This window comes from Calidris pugnax, unplaced genomic scaffold (genome assembly GCF_001431845.1).
Source record: "Calidris pugnax isolate Ruff unplaced genomic scaffold, ASM143184v1 scaffold44, whole genome shotgun sequence".
Classification (NCBI taxonomy): Eukaryota; Metazoa; Chordata; class Aves; order Charadriiformes; family Scolopacidae; genus Calidris; species Calidris pugnax.
The window spans coordinates 19,825,898-19,838,551 of record NW_015094506.1 but is presented as its reverse complement, the minus strand read 5'-3'; the positions used below and the strand labels follow the sequence as shown (position 1 = coordinate 19,838,551).

General features: G+C 40.7%; 1 protein-coding gene across 1 annotated transcript in view; it reads left to right on the top strand.

The window, feature by feature from the left end:
- The window catches only part of TPH2 (tryptophan hydroxylase 2), a 53,044-nt gene extending 43,930 nt beyond the window's left edge, over positions 1-9,114 (top strand). Inside the window, exons 10-11 of the mRNA XM_014963487.1 lie at positions 8,056-8,189; positions 8,283-9,114. Coding sequence (XP_014818973.1) covers positions 8,056-8,189; positions 8,283-8,457 — 309 coding nt within the window. The 3' untranslated portion in view covers positions 8,458-9,114. The remainder of the gene's footprint in view (positions 1-8,055; positions 8,190-8,282) is intronic.
- Positions 9,115-12,654: the final 3,540 nt, after the last annotated feature.

Here is a 12,654-nt window from a genome sequence, read left to right as displayed (position 1 = left end):
GTTCTGGGACTCTTGGTGAGTGAATGAACTCTTGGTAGCTTTTCAGGTAAGCATTTGGTTTTAGAAAACACATACAGAATAGTATTTACAAACCATTTTGCAATATATCGGCTGTTTATTTGTGTTCAAACATCTTCCCACCCTCCTGGGCTGGCTTTCAGTGAGCTACCTGGCAATTTAATAGCAGCATCTCAGTCTTTTTGCAGTTTGTTTTACCTGTAATTGAGAGTGTTCGTGGTAGAGCTCATCAGTCAAGTTGCTGTTCTTTCATTAATAGAAAAAGGTTGAAGAAAATTACTTTCTCCAGTATTTTTTCTTTGATTGCATTACAGTTGTTTTAGGTTCAGTGCATACTTCAGCCACAGAAGCATTCTGTATCAGCCTGGCAATATTTTATACCCACAGTGCAAAAAGTGGTTAAATGCCAAGAGATGAGCTTTATCCCACTTGTTTTCCTCTGGCCCAACAACATTGAGTGCTGAGGCCCAAACTCTGTGCAGGATTCAGCAGAGAATCAGGCCTTTTATTTAAAGTAGCAGTTACGGTCATTAGGTGATGACCCTGAAAAGACCTATCACATCATTTAAAAAATCTAAGGGCATAAAGCGAGGAAATGAATAGCCAAGAACATAATAAATCTTCTGCCATCATTGTCATAAACAAACACATTATTCTTGTCAAGTGTGCATATTTTTTACCACACGTTTGTGATCCCAAATAGGTGTTCTTCACTCAGCAGTAATCTCAGAGTATAAATGCAAAGAATAATCCTTTTGAAAAGCAACAGTAAAAATTAAATAATGTGCACATTAATGGGCTATATTGATCTGCTTCAAAGATACAGCCGTGTATCATAATAATTTTGCCATAAATCAATAATATTATACACTTTTCTATTACGCTACATATATATTTCATAGATGTGAAGCCAGAAGGGACTATTAGATCATCTGGTTTGACCTCTTGTGTATCATAAGCTATTAAATTTCACCAGATCTTGCATATACTGAGCACAGGGACTTAAGTTAGACATTTCAGTTATTGAAAGACTAAGCACTTGCATACTGCAGGCACAGAACAGCACCATACCACGAATAGCCATAGTCTCCATAAAGGAACTAGTAAGGTGAAAAATGTCCGGAAAGTCGTAGGACTGTGCTTCAGGGTGGAAAAGAAGGTAAAAGTAAGGAAAAAATGCACAAAACCGACTAAATTTTCTGCTAATTTGATCATGGGAGAATCTCTTTCTGAACCAGAAATCTGGCAGGGAGTGTACTTCTTGTCAGCAAGATACATCAGGCAGGTGCTTAGGAAGGAGAATGTCTGGTGCCTTGCATCAAGCCATTGCTGGTCTCTGATGTTTCCTGGGAAAGCAACCTCCCTTACCTCCACCCTTATCTCCTAGCTGCTATTGGGAGGGAAAATTTTTTCCTTGACCTGAAGGTGTCTGAAAGATAAAGCTAATATAATAGACTGTAGTTGAGATCCTGATGATATCAATATCCTGATTGTAACTGAAATCCTAATGGATGGCAGCAATTGCTCTGAAAATTATGAGAACAATACCAGCTATTTCTGTGGTGAGTGAGGATGAATAGGAGACTCAGATTGCATGGCCATGAAGTCTGACCTTTATGTGTGCAACCGCCATACTTCTCATAGAAGTCAAAGTGAAGAAGTCCTTCCAGAAATAACTACTGCTATTCTTAAGACAGCAGCTATTGTGGGCCCGTAGCTCCTTCTGTGAAGAAATTAAAATACTTACGTATCCTTATCACTAGAAAGGTAGATCTTGTTTCAATGTTGTTTTTTCTACCTTGATTTTAAGGGCATTTGATATTAATATGCTTTTTTCAGCAGGAAGAAAAGCCTTTCTCTGGCTGCCCTTGCTATGAGCTTTTTTCAATGCAACATTGTTCAGAGAAGACAAAATGGTGGCCAATTTTATGTATAATTTCTAGAGATTTCTAGAAATAAATGAGTTGCACTACTTGCAGGGTGGAAATGGACAGCAGTATTTTGGCCTTTCAGATGAGCGAATGGCTTGTTCAGTCATCCCTGTTTCTGTATCACACTGCTCTACTCTGCAAATCTGGTCAACAGCTTTAGCAAAACAGAACTATAAATGCTAGAGAAATGTGGGCACCAGCCTACCAATGTAGGATTCCCTTCAAGTTTTTTTCCCCCCACTCAGTATTTAGACTTTGAATTTCGGCTACTGGAAAAGGATGTGCATGCTATGGAAGCATCAGGCAAAAAAAAATAAATAATTAAAAGCACAACAAAATAAGGAGAAAGAGAAGATTAAAAATGAAGCCTGGGGGGAAACGAATAATACAGTAAGTAGTTATAAAATGTTCTGCCTAATGTAGTCAGGTTAACTCTAGCTAACACTATTATACAGTATATATTTGAGGCTTAGAGATAAGGCAGAAATAACGTACATTTCAATTATTAAAACTATTTCTAAAAGGCAGTCCAAATGTCTTCGAAAACTTTAATCCATTTACTTTCTATGATGCTCTCTTGAACTCTTTCATTAAAAGAGTCTCGTATCAACCTCAGTTGGCTGTAGATCAAGTCTTATATCCCTGTTATATGTGTCCGTACTTAACAGAGGTAGACTTCAAATCTTTATAGATTTTTTAAGTCAAATACAATATCCAATCATGTTTTGTTTTAATGATAGTTTATGTTAGCCTTTATAAACAGAAAGATTCAAATACAAGTTTTGGTTCTGTTTTCTGAAGAAGATGAAGAGGATGGAGAAAACAACTCCTGGATACCAGATGCTCATTTTAGTCCTTTATTTTTTTTTTTCCAGAGAGTCTTTTCCAGTACAGAAAATTATACTGATAACATAAAAGATTTCTGGTAAAATAGGTCGCAAATATGAAAGTGTCCTATGTTATAGATAAGCAGAAAAGCATTTAAGAGCAGTTTTTCCAACACTCTGTGTTACCCACAGTATAACAAGGCTATAAAATAAGTACTGGCACACAGGCAACTTCTCACCTGTGTTCTTATTCTTCCCTCCCATACAGTGCAGTATTTATAGCTTATCTCAAGTTTTCCCCATGCTGGCTGAAGATTTTGCTTTTTGGGTTTTTTTGTGAAACTGAAAAGTTCCAAGTTTTATTATTATACTCCATTTTTTTATACTCAAAGGAGAAATTACAAGACCAACCTCTTTTTTCATGTGTCATTAATAGTGGTCACTTAGGAAATGATTCATGGTTGCTTAGCATAAACGCCTGGTGCCATCTGAAATGCATCCTCAGCAAGTTTGCAGGTGACACCAAGCTGAGTGGTTCGGTTGACACGCGTGAGGGATGGGATGTCATTCAGAGGGACCTGGACAAGCTCAAGAAGTGGGCCCATGTAAACCTCATGAGGTTCAACAAGGCCAAATGCAGGGTCCTGCACCTGGGTCGGAGCAAATCCCAGTATCAATACAGGCTGGGGGATGAAGGGATGGAGAGCAGCTCTGCCAAGAAGGACTTGGGGTACTTTGATAAAAAGCTGGACATGAACTAACAATGTGTGCTTGTGGCCCAGAGGACCAACCGTAGACTGGGCTGAATCAAGAGGAGTGTGGTCAGCAGGTCAAGGGAGGTGATTCTGCCCCACTACTCTGCTCTGGTGACACCCCACCTGGAGTAATGTGTCCGGCTCTGGAGCTCTCAGCACAGGATAGACATGGACCTGTTGGAGCGGGTTGAGAGGAGAGCCACAAAATGGATGAGAGGGGTGGAGCACCTTTCCTATGAAGAACGGCTGAGAGTTAGGGTTGTTCAGTCTGGATAAGAGAAGGCTCCAGGAAGACCTTATTGTGTCCTTTCAGTACTTAGAGTGCTTATCAGAAAGATGGGACAAACTTTTTAGCAGGGCCTGCTGCGACAGGACAAGAGGTAATGGTTTTAAACTAAAAGAGAATAGATTTAGACTAGATATAGGGAAGAAATTTTTTGCAGTGAGGGTGGTGAAACGCTGGAAGAAGTTGGCCAGAGAGGTCGTAGGTGCCCCGTCCCTGGAGACATTCAAGGTCAGGTTGGACTGGGCTCTGAGCAACCTGCTCTAGTTGAAGATGTCCCTGCTCATTGCAGGGCGTTTGGATTAGATGACCGTTAAAGATCCCTTCCAACCCAAACTATTCTATGATTCCATAATCCTGTGCCCCAATATATCTGACCAGCTCTCCAGCTGCCACTCCAGAAATGTGTAAGCCTTCTTTAGGTCCTGTGCTATATCTTCCGTCTCTGTACAGATGCATCAGATGTCCTAGGCCCTAGAGACCTGTGGATAGGTACCTCAGTCTCTCTTAACCTTTGATCTAGCAGGGAGTGGAGGCATTTCTTTAGTGTTGTGCTTATTTCTAATATGGGTAGTTACCTAATTCTTGAGCTGTCGAGCTGTCTTATACTGCTGCTTTCCTGGGAATAAGTGATAATTGATTTGGAAGTTTCACTTCACAATCTTGTAGCTTGATGTGAAGGAGAATCACCAATAGCTGTATTAGCATAAGCTGTGCAGTTTGAGTGAATGGATCATTAGAGACAGTTGTCACAAATCCACAAGATGGTGAGATGCTCTGTTTGACCAAGAGCAATTTTCTGTATGATTGTTAGCCTTGACACCTTATTGGAGGTGGATAACTGAAGAGGTTTCTGATGGAGAAATCCATATTGGATACTTATTCATTTGAGTTCACTGGAAAACTGGATGTCCAACCAAAACATAAGTGAATAGCATTCATTAAAAAAAAAACCAACACAAAACAGGCCTGAGCTTGAAAGCTTTTGGACTTCCCAGATGAAGTTTTTTGTTGAGATTCTGTACTTCGGAATGTTGAGACTGCCAAGGAACAACATTTTAGAGCACTGTAACGTTTCTGAAAAAAGGGTCTAGTTTGGCTTTGAGTCATTGTGCTGACCATCCTAGTTCATAAGAATTTAGGCACTGTATCCTTAAATTGCAATCTGAAGAATAACTGATCAGTTGTCACTTAACTTTGAAGGCATGTTTGAATTCTTTACCCTCTATTTCCAGGTTGTGTGTTTCCTGGTGTCTGCACATCCCAGTCTCTGCTGAGTTGCTTTGTGAAGCAGCAGCAGCAGCTCTGCTCATGTATAAACTAAACTGGTATCCAGAAAATAGGGTCATTTAATATAAATAACCTGAGGATAATAACCAGAAAGGCTTTTTTCAGAGAACATCCACTGTGATAAAGAATTAGCTTTTGCTTCTCTTTAAACTTGCCTGTTTTATGAAATCAGGGCTAAGCAGTTACAGCAGTTGTTCATGATGTAGGAGCTATGGGCTGATTCCCTTCTTGCCTCTGATGGCTTCAATTAGGAGTAGGATGTAGGAGCTATGGGCTCAATTAGGATGGCTTCAATTAGGATGTAGGAGCTATGGGCTGATTCCCTTCTTGCCTCTGATGGCTTCAATTAGGAGTAGGCCTGGCCCTGCAGAGGCCATTTGTGAGCGGAGGAGAAGAGGAGAGGACAACACTGTCACCCTTTCTGTTGAAGCTGTCACAGTACAGGGAAGAATTCATGAGCCAGAAGTGGTCTCCTACTGATTCAGATCCTAAGAAAATGTGACCCGCATCACTCTGTTGATTCCCTGCACAGGGCTTCACTCAGTCCACTCAGAGTTTTAAAGCTTTGTGCTTTAGGCATTTGAGGCATCAAGTCTCACCTGGAAGTATGTAAGCACCTTGAGTAGTGATGGTTTTGTCTATAGTTAACCTCCCAGGGAGCCTATTATAATTCCCAGTCAAGAAAAACAAATTCATTTCAATGGAAGGAGGTAAATGCCTACATTTACAGGCACTCAACCACATCGTGGCTCTGCAAGGAGAACGTGACAACAGGGATATAGACAGGGGCCAAATAAGGTGAGCCTGTTCCTGCAGTCCATTTAGAAGAGGATGCTGGTTAAGACAGACCATTTTTTATTTTTGTTTTCAAAGCTGTTTAACTGATGGCTGGCTAAAAATTGCAAACCTAGTGAGAAGGAAAAGATACATGTACTAAAGAAAGTTAATTCCCTGACATTTTAACATTCCATGCATTAATTTTTCATGTGTTTATTTTTGGAGAGAGAGAAGGTGGGAGGAAGAGGTTCTTGTTCCAGTTTTATGTCCTGTTATTTGGAGACTGCAGGTTTAAGCTTGTGTGATATTTTAGAATCATAGAGTGGTTTGGGTTTTAAGGGACCTTAAAGATTATTGAGTTCCAACCCCCCTGCCATGGGCAGGGACACCTCCCACTAGACCAGGTTGCCCAAAGCCCCATCCAGCCTGGCCTTGAGCACTTCCAGGGATGGGGCATCCACAACTTCTCTTGGCAGCCTGTTCCAGTGTCTCACCACCCTCACAATAAAGAATTTCTTTCTAGTATATAATCTAAATCTCCCCTCTTCCAGTTTAAAACCATTACACCTTCCCTATCACTACACTTCCTGACAAAGAGTCCTTCCGGCTCTCCTGTAGGCTCCCTTCAGATATTGAAAGGCCGCTATAAGGTCTCCCCGGAGCCTTCTCTTCTCCAGGCTGAACAACCCCAGCTCTCTCAGCCTGTCTTCATAGGAGAAGTGCTCCATCCCTCTGATCATCTTGGTGGCCCTCCGCTGGACCCGTTCCTCCTTTTTGGTCCTGAGCTTGTCCAGCAGTTCCTTATTCATCCACGCAGGCCTGCTGGCTATTTTGCCTGACTTCTTCTTTTTTGGGATGCACCTCTCCTGAGCTTGGAGGAGGCAATCCTTGAATACCAGCCAGCCCTCTTGGGCCCCTCACCCCTCCAGTTCTTTTTCCCATGCTATCCTCCCGATCAGATCTCTTAGGAGACCAAAGTCTCCTAAAGACTCTAAAGGCTCTTTTCAGAGCTTTTCACGGGGATTTAGGAATGAGCATAAGCAAGAGCTCAGATAAAAGGTGTGGTGAATACCTTAAGGTTAATACCTTACTCTGCTATAAATAATGTCCCTGCAGAAAGAAAGTAAAGAAATAAGAAGCACCTTTGGACCTCGGGGATCTGCTCTCTCCCTGTCATATCTCTATGCTTTTCATGCATACCTTCACTATGGATATATATTAGGGAACTAAAGAAGGTTGAAAGTTGACCTAAAAATGCTCTCCTTCCTTGCCTTGTACTTCTGTACAGAGCACTGAGAATGAAAATATGTCTGCTCTAAAAATTAAGGCAGGTCCAAAAGATAACCCAAGTATTCAAGTGGAAAGAGGAGCTAGAAAAAGAATGGAAAATGTCTCAGTACCTGGTTTTCAGTTTTGAAACCTCTGTGTCCTTTGTAGCGGCTTGTGCCAGTCACCTAAAGAGGAAGGCTAATTGGAAATCTCTTCTCTGGGTAGCAGCATTTGATGCCTTATCTGCACAGTGTCTGTTCCATACTTATCGGTGCCTGTTTAGTTATTTTTTTCCTTGCTGTACTGTAAAGGACCATTATTGCTCCGGTGTACATGGCAGAAGGGTAATGAATTTCATCAGCATGCAATAAATGGGTATTATTTAATGGATTTTCAGGGACATAGTTTTACTTTTAAAGTCACTGTCAGGAAAATGGTAGATGGTTTTGGCCTGAAAATGTAAAGCACAGATTATATGAATGATTTGGTCAGACTCAGTTCAGCCACCAAGACGATGATCAATTCTGCCAGTTAAGTGACATTTTGGGGACATACATATTTGTAGTTGTAGATAATTTTTCAGGAATGGTTATTTGATGACTTTCCCATTTCCAGCTGAAGATATAGGTTTGTATGCCTACATGGCAGGCGCATTTCTAATCTCCTCTTTGTTGTTTTAATATTTTTTTGGGGGGGAAAAAATATTTTTATAAAAAGAGCTTTTTTAAGTAATAAATGATCTATTTGTGGAAACTGAAAAACCACTGTATGTAAAACAAGAGAGGCTACCAACTACTGGGAAACATAGAGCACAGCGATATAAAAGCTGTGTATATATGAACAGTTGCATAGATACACAGCAATATCAAAGTATGGTTTAACAGATCCTGTGGTGTATTTTGCAGCATGCTCTCTCTGACAAGGCCAATGTGAAAACCTTCGATCCAAAGACAACTTGTTTGCAAGAATGCCTTATCACTACTTTCCAGGAAGCTTACTTTGTTTCGGAAAGTTTTGAAGAAGCTAAAGAAAAGATGAGGTAAATTATTTCCCTTGACTCCAAAAAAATCTAATTTTCTCTTCTTTAGCAGTCGAAAAAGAAAAGAGGTGTTAATTTTCTTTTTTCTTTCAGAGACTTCGCCAAATCAATCAATCGTCCCTTCTCTGTGTATTTCAATCCATATACACAAAGCATTGAGATTCTGAAGGATACCAGGAGTATAGAAAATGTCGTCCAAGACCTCCGCAGTGATCTAAACACTGTATGTGATGCTTTAAGCAAAATGAACAGATATTTAGGGATTTGATATGTGGGGCACTGTGATGTGCTGTCAGCTGCTTTTTCTGTAGCCAGTCTAGTAACATCACGTGATACGGCTAACTTCTCCAACCCATCCATTTTCCCTTTACAGCTTGGCCTGTGGCTTGCATCATTGTGTAGCTCTGTCTAATTGTAACGTGCAGACAAACCAAGGCAATGCTAATTTGTAAAAGCAACATGGAATGTGGCAGAATATAATCATCAATTCCTCGACACAATGTCATATACAAGTACTCCATTGAAAAATTGCCTAGCAATGGTTTGGGGTCCACAAGATGATTCACTTCAATGTATAAGAAATGGTGTTGCTGGTTTCATGGAGTCTGAGTCTATTTCTTTATAATACCTTTTGTCCCAGAAGAATCCAGAAAAAGTTATTTGCAACATTTTCATTTTCTTTGTAAGAGAATCTGTATTTCTTTCTATAGTGGTGAAGACAATGTTTTGCCCATGTATCTGTAACGGAACTGAGTGTCTCTTGTGACTGAACAATACAATTTATATACCAATGCTGAGATCAGGAAGGCTATGTATCAGTACTAAAAGGTCTGTGGAGATTACAAATTACAAGAACTCATGACTGACAAATGTTCAACGTGGCTGAGTAATTGCAACACAATAATAAAAAAAACACATCTGACAATTTGTGCAGAAAGGTAGTTCTAGTTTGTGCATGTGTTACTTGTGACAGTCCTGGGCTTACTTCCTCTGAGAGAGCTATCTGGGAATAAGAGAGGAAGTGCTTGTGTGAATTCTGGGTTGTTAGATATGAATATAAAGCCTTTCTACATCATTGTGTGCCTTCCGCATTCCCTTGTCTTTTGAACGTACTCCTCTTACGTTTCATGCATAATTTGCCTTTCCTCATTATGCCACATTCAACCTTGACATGGCCATGCATGACTGGGTCTGCACTCTATCAGTATCAGTGCATATAAAAGGGTGAATATGGAAGCTGTTATTTAATTATAGCCAAGATGATTATCAGTTAGTAAATTACTTGTGGGGTGATTAAATCATAGAGACACCCAGGCTGCCTGGCTTGTACCAGATGGATGCAGGTAATGCCTGCGTTAATAAACTCTAAGTTAGAAAGCTCTGACAGAAGTACAAGCTCTGTCTGGGGAGCACAGTGCAGAAATATTTGAGCCGGCTCTTATCTGGAAGCAATAATTATGCATGTCTTTCCTTTATCTGGGTTATTCTATTCTCCTATTAGCCAAGATAATGGAGAGTTGACTATATTGTATGGACCCTTCTTAATGGAAACCACATGGCTTATGCAGATCATGTCAGTATGGGTGAAAGTGTCACAGCTTGTCTACATCTATGGAAAATAGGTATCTATTGAAGCTGCTCTCCCAGCTGAAAGAGTCGTGCAGATACTCTTAAGTGTTGCTAGCAATTTCAGCATAGAAAGAGCACCACTTGATAGCACCAGCATATCCTTAAATAAGAGGCAATCTATAAGGATAATTTTCACAGGGAAATCTGCCACCTCCTCAAAGATAACTATGAGATAACAGAAAACGCTCTTTTCTCTGTATGATCCGCGCTGCATTCTAATGCTGCTGTTAATAGGCTGTGGAAATATCTAGTTTTAGATTTAACTGTGACTGCTGTTGGTACAAATGAAGAGCTGTTGAATTATCCCGTGGGGGATTGGCATGCTGGAGGAGTTTCTCAACTTCCTGATACTAGTGCTGACTCTGTTAGCTTGTCACGGAGGAATTGCTGGCAACCTTGGCATATAAGTTTCTCCCTCTTTCTTCCCATGGAATCTGAGGAACTTCTCATAGCACTTTCTGGTGAAAACAGACAGACGCTTGAACAGGTTGCCCAGAGAAGTTGTGCATGCCCCATCCCTGGAAGTGTTCAAGGCCAGGCTGGATGGGGTTTTGAGCAACCTGGTCTAGTGGGAGGTGTCCCTGCCCAAGGCAAGGGGGTTGGAACTTGGTGATCTTTAAAGTCCCTTCCAACCCAAACCATTCTATGATTCTATGAAAATGGACTGTAGTGAGATTTTTTTAAACTGCTCTGAAAAAATCATTGTGCAAGGGATAGCAGATCGTAGTTCAAGAACTGAGAAAGTATTGCTGTTTGCTTAAGTAGAATAGAGCCACAATGAGTAACAAAGATCCAAAGCTTACAAAGTTACTGAGGCTTTTCCTTGAATCAGAATCAGGCAGAAAAACTTTAAATGCATATAATATCTGGATTTATTCTTGACTTTTCTGAATAGCTTAAAATAAGAATTCTGCGGTAGTAAAACAATAGAAGCATATCTTTGTTTTGTTTTGTGCTGTTACTAAGTAAATCTTATTATGGATTAGGGAGAAACCCTTGAAATCCAATAGTCATTTTAGGACTAATGATGGCAAGGAAACTGTCTACAATGAAGATATAATATCAATGAAACAGAACATTGTCAAAGGATAATGGGCTCCTGCTGCTAGATATATGCTTAATCCAGTGATTTTATTTCTATTATACAACATGATTAAAAATAAATTAAATATAATGGGCTAAGGAATAATAGTGATTTAGAGAGACAATTGCTCATTGTTCTTACATAGCAAAGCTGCCTTCTTACAGGCTGCGGAGCAAACTGGCTTTAGACTTCAGCCAGTGAGGAGCCAGGACTGGGAAGGAATGCTTTAAAAAGTGCACTATTGCACTTTTATGAATCAAATAGTTCCAGCTTAGCTGAAATTCTTCTGTGCGGTTTTTATTAGCAAATTAAGATCAGCCATGCAGCAATCTCCTTGGATGACAAGCTCATTTAGGCATAATGAGGGAATTATTGACAGTTATCAAATTACACTAACGTTTCATTTAAAATAGGCCATATTTATCTAAGGTGGTTGTTTAGCTTTAGTGAGCTGGACTCTGGAAATTGGACTTCTGGCTTAGGCTCATTTATTTCCTGTGTAATTCTGAACTGATACTTTATGGGTCTGAGATATACGCACTTGCTTTGCCTGCACAGAGTAAATGGGCCCGAGCTTAATGAATGTAAAGCATTGCAGTGTTTACTACCATGGAAAGTCTAAAATGAAAAACAACACTCTGAGACATTGCAGCAAATACAAATACTAAGTTTCATTTGCAAACCAAGACATGGTTCATGCATTTCATTTCATTTGTTTGGTGGAGAGGATGGAGTGGGGAAGGTGTTAGCACAATATATTGCAGTTCCCCTCTCTACTCTTTGAGACCTGTTTAGGGGCCTGTTTTAAGTTTAGCCCTTCAGTACACTTTCACGAAGTCGGGTGTCTTTTCCTTTCTTCTTGTTACAATATCCTAATGTGATGGAGAAAATTCCAGAGATTTACTGTACTGTAATGTATATTTACCGATGTGCTGTAATGGATTACAGCAGACAGTTTCGCATCTTTGAAAGGACAGCCTGGCTCAGAGAGCTAAAGCTGCTGAAGGCTTTCACCTACAGGCTGCTGGTACAAATTCAGCCCAGTCAGCACTTACTGAAAGCTATCACCAGCCAGCAGCAGCCTGGCTTCTGTGTGATGAACTGGGAAGCTGGGATTGCTTGGTTTGGAGCAGAGGAGACTGAGGGGAGATGTGATAACCTTTTTCAAACACGTAGAAATAGCTGCAAAATGGAAGGGACAAACTGTTCTCCAGCCTCAAGAACTAATAGACTTAAATTGCAGGAGAGGAGCATTAAGTTACTTAACAGTGGAACGCAGGGAATGGGTTGCCTAGACATTCAGCAGAGCCTCCATCATTTTTTAAGAGAACAGGTTAGGCAGCTGTCCCTCAGGAATGAATGATGTTAGCACAGTCGGTCCCATCCTGAGACCAGGGGAGAGGCTACACGATGTCCTGAAGTCCCTCATGGCAACTGCCTACAAAAGGCTTCAATCTGCTCATGAAAGGGCTCCAGCTGGCTCACAAAAGCAGTGATGGTCCACAGCCACCACTGCAGAGTGTTTGTACATCACCTGCAGCTCTGCCTCCTCCTTCAGTCTTTAACCAACCCTAAAGAGTAGATCTTTCCACCTTCCCTTAGGGAATGAATAGGATCCATAGTTGGAGTATAGCCTTAAATGCTGACTATGGTGCTCTATTTCAAGCTCATAGGCCATTTGAGAGACCTCTGCGTGCGAGCTGCCTGCCAAGTACAGCTACCCAGAGGCTAGTGAGCAACCAGCGTTTGTCC